At 45.7% G+C, this 13,052-nt stretch overlaps 1 protein-coding gene across 1 annotated transcript in view; it reads left to right on the forward strand.

Annotated features, from left to right (window-relative positions):
* The window catches only part of FGFR2 (fibroblast growth factor receptor 2), a 100,513-nt gene that overhangs the window by 23,015 nt on the left and 64,446 nt on the right, over positions 1-13,052 (forward strand). The window contains 2 exon segments of the mRNA XM_045569389.1: positions 3,794-4,060; positions 4,936-5,013. Of these exon segments, the coding sequence (XP_045425345.1) occupies positions 3,794-4,060; positions 4,936-5,013 (345 nt within the window).

A 13,052-nucleotide genomic window follows, 5' to 3' on the forward strand; every position in this document is an offset into this window, starting at 1 on the left:
CATAGGGGAGGGAGGGAGGGAGGAGTCCCTGCTTTCAGAATTTCCTGAGGCGGTTGTTACTGGTTTGAGACTTTGAAGTCGGGATGGCTTGATTTTATGGGTAAATGTCATTACTTTACTAATGCATTTTGGGGAGATTATTACTCTCCTTGAAGCTCAGAAAACTGGATGACAGTTTTGACCTGGTTGTACCGGAAATAAAAACACTTTTTAGTTCATCATCATCATGTCTGTTGAGATGGGGGCCCATGAGTAAAACTTTTCTGTATTGAGAGATACAAATGCAAGTGTTCTTGGAGTATCCTCTGAAAATCATGGTGCTCAAAAATGTGGCATTTTCAGCTTTGAAGAATAACAGTGGTAGTGACAGTTGTTGGGAAATCAGGTTTGCAGCTGTTGGCTCCTTGGCCTGGTAGGTGGGTGTTCTTGCTCTTCAGTAGTTGGGGAACCTGGGGCCAAGAGGTTAAGCAGGACCGAGAGGTGCGGGAGCTCAGGGCTCCATCCTCCTCTCATCCAGGACAGCGCCCTTTGCCAAGCATCCTCACGGTCCCGCGTTCTTCCTTCCAGAACGGCAGGTGGTGATGTCTTCTTGGTGACATTGGTCTAGCATCTCAGATATCCCTGGTTGCAGCAAGACTTTGCGGTTTACTGATTTCAGGCAAAGGAAAAGATTCTTAGTGAAAACACTTTCCTTTAAACATGGAGAAATCATAAGTCACAACTCTAGTTTTGTCAGGATAGAGATTTTTCTGCATCACAATTGTAAATGTCTCACTTATCTTTTTTTTTTTTTTTTTTTCCCATGTCCCGATGCGGTGTTAGAGCATTCCACCGCACAGAATGGACTTCACTGTATCTGCGGGGCAGGAAAGCGGGGCCCCAGTCGCCTCCCCTTTAAGGGAGGGAAGCTTTGCTGCTTCTGTCCCCCGCTCGGGAACCTTGGCCAGTTCTGCCTCAGAGCAAAGCAAATTTCACAGCATTCTTGACGACTTGCTGATCACATCACGTGGTCATAATAAATATTGATTATTTTATGACCCCAGTTGATCCAGTGTAAATTCATTCTGACACTGTGGGTGCTGCTTCAGTACTTAGTTGTTGGGGACATGGGACCCCAGTGACACCTGATCATTGCTTCAATCAGCTGCGAAAGGGATTGGGCCGGGTCTTTGAATGAATCGGTGACTCTCAGACCCTGGGAATGGGAGATGTTTTGAGACTGGGGGCCAAACCGAACCGTCTCCTTCTGTCTTTCTCAGATTTCTCTTCCTGTCTTTTTTCCTGTTCAGTGTTCAAAATATTTCCCTTAGTCGCTCAGTTCAGCCACGATACAACTTAACCAGCCTTGGGAGAGCTGATCTGAGAACCTTCCAGCTAAGTTCCCGACAACATCTTTTAAATTTCTCTTTGTCCTTCACTTCCCAGCTCAGATGGCTGCTCTCTGGAGAAGCTTCTCTGATCATCTCATGCAACAGGAGTTGAAAAACTTTCTGTAAAAGCGGGACTGTAAATATTTTAGGCTTTGCGGGCCATAGGGTCTGTGTCACAACTACTCAACTCTGCCCTTGTAACACAGAAGCGGCCCAGACGGTGCACTAAGGAGTGAGCGTGGCCGAGCTCCAGTAGGGCTGGTTTGCCCGCGGGCCACCGTTTGCCAGCCCCTGCTAGGGCACGAGCCCTCGCCCACCATTTCTGCGCGTCCGTTACCTTGCTAACGCGTAACATTCTTCTTCTGAACACTTGAGACCACCTCACATACTTTCTATTTTTTGTAGATTTTTTAATTTATTGTCCGTCACCCCCACCATACTGGAAGCTCCACAAGTGCAGGGGCTTTGTCTTGTCTCCTGTTGCTCCCTGAGCAGCCAGAACAAAGCTTGGTCCATAGTAGGTGTTCAATAAATAACTATTGAGTGAAAAAAACCAACTTCTGAAACATAAACTTGCCCGTCAGTGGGCAGGCTGTTTGGGGGTTTCTGTTATGTTGGGGGTGTGTTTGTCCACGTTGAGTTTAATTTCTGTTTTCTTCCTTTTGTTGTGGTTATCTCTTTAGGTTTCCCACTATTAGTGTCTGGGCCTCTCTTGGCTTGTCTGGCATTGGTGATGCCCCTCTAGGAAGCCCTGGGCCTCCCCGTTGGCTGTGGATTGTGCTGGTGAGGGGGGATTTCCTGGACCAGATGCTTGTGCCCCTCACTGCCCCTTTAACAGTGGGACTGAAACATGAATTGACTGTATTTCAGTCTCATGTGGGAGGTTGTCCTTTTGCTGGGGTGTGGGCAGAACAACTGCCCTGTGATGCTGCCCAGGGCTGGGAAGCCGTGTGTTTCTGGGCACCGTTCGCAGTTCTGTTGTAGGGATGAAAGCTCGCTGCGTGGACCTTCGTGGCCTCGCCCGCCAGCAGCTCTGGCTGCTCTGAAAGGCCAGTGGTTTCCTTTTCTGGGTTGGATGCTCTGCTGTATAAGTGCCTCGTGCTAACCGATTGCACCACTGGAGCATGCTGGGTTAGAGGCTCTGCAGTCTCATCCTGCCTGCGCTGCGTATTTGGGGACTGTGGTCCCATTCAACATGGCCACCTTTGCTGTGTATGCCAAGGGTGGCCCAGGTGGGCTGGAGTGGGGAACACAAAGCGCCCTGAGACCTGAGCTTTCCCTCTAGGATCTTGGTGTCTGCTCAGGAGATGGGACGTTGTAAGAAATGTGACACATCCCATGAGCTGGTGAAGTGGGCAGACGTACGGTGGAGGGACAGAGATCACTTCTGGCCAGGGTAACTGATAGGCTGTTCCTTGTCATGGAGGGCACGGCTCGATTTGGGCCTTGAAGGATAGATCGGGTTGAACAGGGAGGAGAGGGAGGAAGGAGTGTCCCTACAGAAGAGAGAGGCACAGGAGGCTGGGAGGCTGTGGGGCCCCAGGTGCGTGTGGTGGGGTTGGTGGGCAGGGTGGGATCCCGCTCTGTAAGGTGGGGTGAGGGCCACGCAGCACTCAGCGGCCTCGAGTCAGGATCCGTTTAAGTGCAGTGGAGACGTCCTCTCAGCTGTCTGGGCATTTTGTTCTTTTTGTGTTTGGTATTAAGGCCTCCAGCTTTTATCATTTTGAGAAAAACAGCATGTTCCAGCTCACCCAGCACAGAATTTAAGTCTTGATTCCCACTAAGTACTGATTTGAACTTGAGAGCTCATGAAAATTCCAGGCAGCAAACCATTTTGTGCCGGGATCCATCAGTTTCCCTTAAGTGGGAGATGTTTCGACTGAAGAAGCTTGGCTTTGTGAGAACAGGCTGAGTCTCGCACAAATAAATGGATAATTAAGAGTGTATGTGTGCATGTGTGTGCTCGTGTGTGTGTGTGTGTGTGTTACACATAGTCACGTTGAATGCACACATTTATAAAACTCAGTGTTCTTACAAATAAAATGTGCCACAGTGATAGACTTTCCCAGGAGTTACAGTGCAAGCGGGCTTTGGACTGGCAATTGACTGAAACATTTTCTTGCGAACTATCCTTCCACGCTGGGGTTTGGTTTGTTTTTCAAGCCCTGCAGTGCCTGGAAACCAAGGCAGGACAGCTTTGCTGGGTGCTTCCTCTGGTTGCTGTGTCAGATGCCCAGTCTAGTCTATGAGTGGGGGCTGCCTGGCTTCCTGGCATCCAGGGAGAGATGGACGCCTGCTGGGGCCATTTGCAAAGCACGAACAGCTCTTCCTGGGAATCAACAGGCCTCCACTGACCTTTGTTGGACGTTCTCTCCTTTCCCTCCTTCCCATCTGTCTCCGCCTTCTCTCCTACCTTTCTGCAGAGCCACCAACCAAATACCAAATCTCTCAACCAGAAGTTTACGTGGCCGCGCCAGGGGAGTCGCTAGAGTTGCGCTGCCTGTTGAAAGATGCCGCCATGATCAGTTGGACTAAGGATGGGGTACACGTGGGGCCCAACAATAGGACAGTGCTTATTGGGGAATACTTGCAGATAAAAGGCGCCACGCCTAGAGACTCCGGCCTCTATGCTTGTACTGCCGCTAGGACTGTAGACAGTGACACTTGGTACTTCATGGTGAATGTCACAGGTGAGTTGGCCTGCGAGCACTACGCCCTCTCTTCTCTGTAGCTGTTCTCTGGTTAGAATTTTTTTGGCCAAGTGAAATCATAGTGATTCCTGCTAATTGGATGCTAGGCACACAGCTTCATAATTTATTATTGATCTGTTTCTGAGATTCTTCCATGGGACCTGGTGCACCAGAGAGGCTGGTCATTAAGAATGACAGAATTCTCGTGCACAAAGCAACATTTTTCTTTTTAAGACAGCATGCTTCTATATAAAGGAAAACATACCTTCCCTCTCACCCCCATACCGATAACACCCTTGGCATTTAGAATACGGGATTGAAATTTGAATGCTGAAGATTTCCAATTTCTTTATTAAAATTTGAGTTTCTCTCCGTGATTTTCCTTCCATGCAGTGAGTGGGACTGGACAGGCCCTCTTTGTGGCTGAGTTAAAGTCCTACTTTCAGAGTGTTACTTGACAATCAGAAGGGCCACACAGGGGCTAAGTTTTGTTAGGGACTGAATTCCTTTCTTGAAGGGGACCCTGAATCCTGAATGGTTATGCTGGGAAAAAAAAGTCTTTGGATATTATAAGTGGGAAATTTGTCAGAGACTTGAACCCTGTTTGAAGCTTAAAGCCCAGTTCCAGTATATCCAATTTTATGGCATGTTTAAATAATGTGAAAGCAGATAGCACTGAGAATCATAACATTGACCAACTGTCATCATGGAGAGAAAATTTAAGCCATAAAAACCGTCTTAACTATGCACAGTCCCAGGCTTTTCCTGTGGGTTCCTGGGTTGTTGAATTCGCTACAGAGAAGGGCTAAGCTGGAGATAATTGCAAACTTTCACCTTGCAAAAACACATCCATGGATATGTTCTTTTGAATGCAGATGCCATCTCATCCGGAGATGACGAGGACGACACGGATGGCCCTGAGGATTTTGTCAGTGAGAACAATAACAACAAGAGTAAGTAACTGCCCAGCTCCAACGGTCCCTGCAAGAGGAGCGCGGAGGGAAGTCCTGCCTGTCACCTGTCTTGTCCACTCTTCAGCGCGGTGCTGTCTCCTCGGCCCTTGCCTGTCCCTGCTGTGTCTACTCTCCTGACTTTCAACCCTCAAATAAACCAGTGTTGCTACACACCTTCTCTACTGTTTGTCCTTTTTCTTCTCGTGTCAGTGGCCACTCGCTCTTCAGAGCAGTTACTGCTTTCCTTGGTTTTCCTTTTCCCTTTGGCTTCTCACTGTTCTGAGCGGTAAAGATAGTAGACCATGTAACACCTTGGTTTTCTTTGTAACCATTGATCTGCGCTTGGCTCAACCGAGGGATTCCTGCCTGGGGGTGACTGCCCCCTTCTCTGCTCTCTGGGGACATTGGGCAATGTTTGGTTGTCACAACAGGGGCAGGGGGTGCTAGTGGCATCTAGTGGGCAGAGGTCAGGGATGCTGCCTGTAAACGTCTTAAAATGCACAGCGTGGCTCCCATCACAAAGAACTGTCTGGTCCGAAATGCCAGTCATGCTGTGGTTGAGAAACCTGGGCCTTCTAAAACGTATGCATCATGCGGAGGGAGGGAGGGAAAGGAGTGTGGCTCACCTTGTAGGCCGTGATGGAAAAGGGGTCGAGGGTTTGCTTACTGCAGGCAGTTAACAGTGAGCACTGGCACCTGGGAGGCCACTGTCTTGGTGAGTAGGAACATGGCAATGGGGCAGCCTGGGTTCGAATCCTGCTCCTCTACTTCCGAGTTTCTCATTTAACTCTGGCACCCAGTTTCTTCACCTGTAAAATGGGGAAAATTAAGAAGAAGAGGAATAAATCTCATGGGGTTGTTATGAGGATTCAATGAGTAAGAATTTGTACAGTACTCAGAAGAGCGAGTGCTTGTATTTGTTCAATAAAGAAAATAAACTATACAGCATTAGTTGCATTTTCTATTGACATGGCTGGAATGTTCCTAAAGTGATTGTACATTGGGGTTCTTTGCTTATGTAGTGTATGCTACATGTTCTCAAAAGGATTTTAGAAAATTTAGTAAATTTAAACAAGGCCTAAATAATAAGACAATTAGTTAATAAAATAGACCCAGAGTTTTTTTTTTTTTTTAAAGAAAAAAAGACTTTAAAAAGAGTAGTTTTAGGGTCATAGCAAAATTGAGAGGAAAGTACAGAGATTTCCGTTATAGCCTTGTCCCCACACAGGCATGGCCTCTCCTAATATCAACATCCCCACTCGAGCGTACATTTGTTACAATTTCATTATCACCCAGAGTTCACAGTTTACATTAGGCAATGTAATCTTTCTGTAGCTTCCTTCACTTAGTAGTAGGCATTTATGTTTCCTTCATGTCTTTTCATGGCTTGATGGCTCATTTGTTTTTAGCACTGAGTAATACTGCATTATTTGGATGTACCACAGTTTGTTTATCCATCCACCTACTAAAGAGCATCTTGGTTGCTTCCGACTTTTGGCAGTTATGAAGAATGCTGCAGCAAACGTCTGTGTGCAGGTTTTTGTGTGAACATGGTTTTCGGCTCCTTTGGGTAAATATGAAGGAGTGTGATTGCTAGATTATATGGTCAGAGTATGTTAGATTTGTAGGAAACCACCAAACTGCCATCCAAAGTGGCTGTACCATTTTGCATTCCTACCAGCAATAGATAAGGGTTCCTATTGTCCATACCCTAGCTAGCATTTGATGTCAGTGTTCTGGATTTTGGCCATTCTAATAGGTATATAGTGTTATGTCATTGTTTTAATTTGCATTTCTCTGATGAAATACAGTGTGAAGCATCTTTTCATATGATTAATTGCCGTCTGTATGGCTTCTTTGGTAAGGTGTGTGCTACAGTCTTTGGCCCGGTTTTTTAATTGGGTTGTTTTCTTATTGTTGAGTTTTAAGAGTTCTTTGTATATTTTGGATAGTAGCCCTTTATCAATATGTCTTTTGCAAATATTTTCTCCCATTCTGTGGCTTGTCTTTTCATTCTGTTGACCGTATCTCTCCTTGAACAGAAATTTTTAATTTTTGTGAAGTCCAGCTTATCAAGTCCTTCATAGATTGTACCTTTGGTATGGTATCTAAAGTCATCCTCAAACCCATGGTCATCTAGATTTTCTCCTATGTTATCTCCTGGGAGTTTTATAGGTTTGTGTTTTACATTTAGGTCTATGATCTATTTTAAGTTAATTTTTGTGAAGGGTACAAGGTCTGTGTCTAGATTCACATTTCTGTGAGTGGGTGTCCAGTTATTCTAGCACTGTTTGTTGAAAAGACTGTCTTTTAGACCAGAGCTTTTTAAAGAGAGAAGAGAAAACAGATACTGTTAGGCACCTGGGATAAAGGTGTTAGGTAAGGGAAGATTTGGATTTGTCCCTGAGTCTCTGAGCAGCTTGGGCAAAATGGGAAATATTTTGGTTTATGCATTTTTTACTTTCTGGCAAGAGGAAGCTTAGGGGCAGTGGTTCTCAAAGTGAGGTTCCCTGGACGGGCAGCATTGGCATCATCTGGGAACTTGTTAAAAATGAAAATTCTCAGGCCCCTCCTCAGACCCACTGCATTAGTGTGACTCTGATTCACACTAAAGTGTGAGAGCCCCTGGCTTAGGGATTGGCACATGGAGCTCTGCCTTGAGTGGGGGTTCACCATTAGCTGTCTTGTTCACACAGCAGTGGGTAAGAAGGCCAGTGAAAGTGTCTCCTGTGACGATTTGTACCAGCCTGGTAAAGAGGTCATTACTACTATTTACTGAAAGCCCTGATACAGCAGAGTGCGTCACTCTCTTCTGTGGTTCTTCTGGCGTGAAGCTGAGGGCTGGCTTTGGGCAGGCTCTGTGCTGGCTGTTGGCTCGGTTAATGCCACCAATAACCCGATAAGGTAGAGAAGAGAGTATTTGTGTTTTATTGATGGGAAAATTGTGACTCGGTGAGCGAAGGCAGAGCTGCGATTCAGTCGCAGGCCTGTTGCACGTTGGGCATTCCAGGGTGGTGAGGGGGGTGGCGTGGGCGTGCGCAGACGGTTGTTTACGGCTTTAAAATGATACCTGCATGTCAGTGCCATTGCTGTTGATTGAGACACCGGATTCCGCCAGCTTGGTTTTGTTGGCATGCCTGGGAGCGGTGTTGTCCTGGTGGTCAAGCACCCTGCCTGATTGCAGGTCACCACGAAGCCACGTGGAGTAATAAAATGCAACAGCAAGGTATAGGTCACACGACACCCAGGCCAAGTGGTTTGAGTGCTGTGGACCTCTGGCCTTTCATTGTGACCTCGTCCTGACTGCCCAGAGCCCCTGCAGAATGGCCGGGCAGAAGAGCGCTTGGTGTGATGAATGCCAGCCCAGTGCACTTGCCATGCCTGCACCTCGCAAGCAGGGTTTCTTTGTAATTAGCTCTCGAATGACACCAACTCTGCCCCCGCAATGGGTGCTCTGCCGTGATTAAGGGCTGGTGTTAGCTGTACCAGGGAGATACTGCTGTCGGGAGGTGCCTCTCGTTGGTGCCTGTGAAACATTAGATGCTATTTAAAGTGATAGCAGTTCTTAGCTGGCTACTTGGCCCCTGCCATCTGTTAGTGTGATTAGGCCGGCCTGACTCACAGGTGCAGCCTGGGGCGGCTGAGATTAAGCAGCTGTGGCCTGTGTGGACAGAGGAATGCCACGGCCAGGGTAATTGGCAAGCCAGGGAAGGGGATGTTGCCATTAAAACAATTTTTTGCCACCTCAAGTGTCAAATGCCTGACCCGATTAATAGGGAAAATTGCAGAAGCACCGAATTCTTTGCATTTTCAGCCACCTGGAAAACACCCACATGTCCAGATTGATTCCACTGGTGCCTTCTGATTGTCTGGAAATGCCACTGGGGTGTGTTCGAATTTTCCTCTATAGTAACATTAACAAATGATGCTCCAGGGACCCTGGGTTGGCAAGTGACAGTTTTGGGCTTTTCTAAAGAGTTTAGTTTAGTGTTTTTTTTTTTCGTTTTGGATTGAGACATCACATATTTCTGTATCTTCCGACTTGAAAAAATACATTGCACGTTATTCCCCGTGCTGGAATGCGATATGTTGTTTATTTAATTTTGATGGCGAACTCTAAGAAGGCCAGCGTATCTGCCTGGCAGAGTTCTTTTTGGGTTCTGTATGGAGTACAGAAAGCATGCTAGCCAAATATAGTGGCAAAAATAACAGTCAGGATTGTTGAATTTTGGCCATGAAACTGGTATCCAGTAGCATCGAGGTCTTGTTTGAGTTTTATAGGAATGTTCTGCCATATTCAGGTTGCTCTTAGCTCTTAACCCATCATCTGGGTCCATCTCGGCAGCCAGCTTCTCTGTGGAGGAGTTCCTTGCTCTCGCTGACAGATCAAGTGGCTCATTTTTGAGCATTCACCTGTTCTATTATATTGCACCAGGTGCAATATGATGTAGTATTTCAGGCTGCCTTTTCCAGTAGACTGTTCGCTTCTTGAGGGCAAGAACCATGTTGGGTGAATATTTTGTGGAATAATAGTCCTCACATATATCTTTTATGGATCTCATTAAAAATAGAGCAATGTTCAGGCCTGCTCTGTACATTAAGAAAATAAGCTGGTGTCTCCCAAAGAATATTGCTTGGAACCCTCGTGCAGTATAATGCTCTGCCAACATTGAGTTGTATTTTGAAATAAATTTGGAAAATACTTTGACTCTGTCTTGGAGACTTACAGTGTCCTTCAGCACAGTACAAGTTCTGAAAAGTTCTGTAGTAAAACATCTGTTTAATTTTGCCCTTTTCCAGGCTTTTCCAAGTTTATTGACCGTAAGACCCTTTTGAAAATACAGCATCTATGAACATCCTGTTGCACATGCATTTCAAAACCCGGCCATGGGCTGATTTGATTGATCTGATTTTCCCCTCCTGTTTAAGTCGAGTTCTTCCATCACAGATGTGCAGGGCACTCTCCGGGCATATTTTAGCAGCTGACTAGCTGATGACCTCACACCTTACCAGCTAGATGTTTCCCGAGCAGAACAATCCTGTGATGTCATCGTGAGCCCGGCTGCCAGGAAGCGATGCTGCTGTGTCGGCCCATCAGGGCAGCACATTTTTCTTTGGACAGAAAGTTGCAATTTCAAATGCTAATTTTTGAAATGCATCCAGGTTGAGGGTTTTAAAAGGATCAGAACCTATTTTTTTGCATAGGAAAGTGTAACTTGCCTTCCCTAGGTACCAGGTATCTTAATGGGGTATCTGGCAGCAAATAGGTAGACACATCTGCTCCTTTTGTCCAAGGATTTTTTATCTCCTCCAGCTTGTCTTTAAGGGATTAATGTTTTTGAAGAGCTTAAGATGTAGTTCTTGGGCAGATCATGATTGACAAAAAGTTCAGGTCCGTTGTGGAACTAGAGGCAAGTGATAGTGAGGTGGCTGTGTTAGGGTTCTTGCTGCCGGAGTGGTTCTCTCTATTGAGTGAAGAGAGAGACAAGGTGATTTTCTATTTTGGTTTCAGTCCTGTTGAGACCTGCACATGCCCAGATTCCACGTCAGGGAGAAAGGCCATTTTTTTTTTTCTTGTTTTTTGGAAGTAATTAAGGAAAACAAAGGTAGTTGGCCTGAGGTTCCAAACTATATTGATTAACTTGTTGATAATAGCAAGGGAAGCCACCTTTGTTCTAATTGGGATTTTTACTTGGTAGAGATTGTATCTAAATTGGTCACCACAGGTTTGTTTTGTTGTGTTGAAATTTCTAGGAATTGAAAAGAACAAAAAAACAAAGCACACAGGCCTCCTAAATTTTTGGAAATTCCCTTTGTGGTAAAATCTCATCACTCATTGGGTTTGGGCATTTTGTCCCAAAGGCTGGTGATGGTTGGTGTTGTATCCAGTGGACTGGATTGAATCTCTCTTCTTTCTCAGCCCCTGCCCTGCGCACAGCATGGCTGATGACGGGAGCAGTTTCCTGGCAGATCCCGGGAATTCCCGCGGGCGAGTTGGTCCGCCAGTGGACTTGGTCCTTTCACTTGTGGGTAACTTGCCTAGGTTTTAAAATATGTATTTCTGAGTGAATGCCTTGCTGGCCAGTGAGTTGTTTGTTGTTTTAATGAGATTTATCAAATAAAACCACAGACACAGCCTGTCATAATTATACCCTTGCTCACATCTTCATGTGTTGTTAGATTTGTTTTCTCTTAGTTTATGCCAAATGAAAACAGATGAATTGCAGTCTACTGCAAGGACAGTGGGGAGGTCTCAGAGACATTATCCCCAACCCCCAACCCCCTACCCCCCGCCGTCAGGGGTCAAAGCATTCAAATGTTCTGATTAGTGATATTTTTAAAAGCCCTAATTATAGACTTAAGACAGAGGCCTTAGTGGGGCTTTAGGGAGTTTGGGAGACTTAATCTAGGAGCTGAAACAGGCTGTGTTTTCAAAAATTTTTGCATCAATAAAAATACAGTTGGCAGTCATCAGCATCCACCACTCACATAAATCTTGAACTTTTGACTTGATTACCATGGGAGAGTTCAAAGGGCAGGCTGGAGTGGTTGCAAGAGCTCTGCTCAGGGAGCTGGAGACGGGTCTGGCCTTAGCCTGGCCTCTGGCTGTGCGACCTTGATCAAATCACTTAACCTTTCTGGACGACATTGATAACATCAGCCTGTGGGCCAGATGGTCACGGAGTCTCTTTTGGTACAGCCTGGTAACATGATTCCATGTTTTTCCTTTAAATCATTTGGCTGTGTTCTCTCTTTTTGGTTCCAGAGAGAGAGAGAGTAGATTGTAAACCTTAGGTGTCAGTATTGGGATACATCAGGGCTTTTGTGGGAGCAGGCCCAGTAGTCTATGGTTTCTCATTAAGTTTAAATTGCAGGGCCAAAAGATACCCTATAATCCCACCATTTATTGACAGGATCAATACCTGCCGAGCATGTAGATACCTGGAAAGAGTGTTAGAACTGGGAGGTACCATATAAAGCAATTCCCTCATTATATAGCTAAGGCTTTTAACAGTCATTGATCCATCTGTCCACCGCCCCCATCCATCCATCCGTCTGGTGAGTGCTGAGTGCCTGCTCCACAGGCTGAAGATACCTCCACCTGTACCCTCTGGGTACCCCACTCTTGTCGGTCAGCGGACATCAAATGGAATGTTGTTCAGTGCTGAGACACCCTGATGCTGGAAGCACATCAGTAATGATGTGATGAAGAAGTAGCCCAGGAAAGAATGGTGAATCTTCCCCGTGGGATGATTGGTAAAGAAAGGCTGCACTGGGTTACTTTTCAGGAGGTTTCTATGGGGTTATAAATCTCTCTTTAACTCACCATGTCTTAAGAAACTTCTGCTGTGTTAAAGTAAAATTCTGCTTGCTTAATATTGTCACTACTAGGCGATGACTGTTTCAGTGTAGAAAATGGTAGTAAGTGGGCAGGTGTGCAGTACCTCTGATGGAATTTTAATTCATTGATTGTGGCTGGGTCTTACTGTTCCTTTAATCTGCTCATCATCAGTATTTAATGACTAAGAGAACGTTGTTCTCTTGCTACGTATTGTATCAGAAGATCTATGAATGTCAGTGCCAAAGGGACCATGCCTATCATTGAGGTCAACTTGTTTACTTTACAGGTGATTTAGTATAATTCATTTTTCTTTGCCATTGGAGGTTTTTCCCACAGCTCTCCCTCTATGAATTGACTTTAAATCATGACCTTCATATACCCCAAAGAAGGTATATGAAGTTCAAACAACCTGGTGTGTTCCTGGCTTGCAGATTCATTTGAAATAGGATTTTGAGTAAACAGCTGTCTTAAGCACCTACTGTGTGCAAGGGTCATCTCTGCCTTTGTAGATCTTTAGTTTGTTAACCCAGTTTCTTCTCCACATGAAAGTTGTTAAAGCTGTTCCTGAGCCTTGGTGTACAGGAGGTGCCCTTAGGTGCAGAGGAGCTTGTCCACGCACCTGGACCGTTTCTCTCCTGCGGCATTCTGGTTCTTTGGAAGCCGCGGTGTTTCTGTGTGTGTAGAGGACAAAAAGTGG

Source organism: Lemur catta, chromosome 14 (genome assembly GCF_020740605.2).
Source record: "Lemur catta isolate mLemCat1 chromosome 14, mLemCat1.pri, whole genome shotgun sequence".
Classification (NCBI taxonomy): Eukaryota; Metazoa; Chordata; class Mammalia; order Primates; family Lemuridae; genus Lemur; species Lemur catta.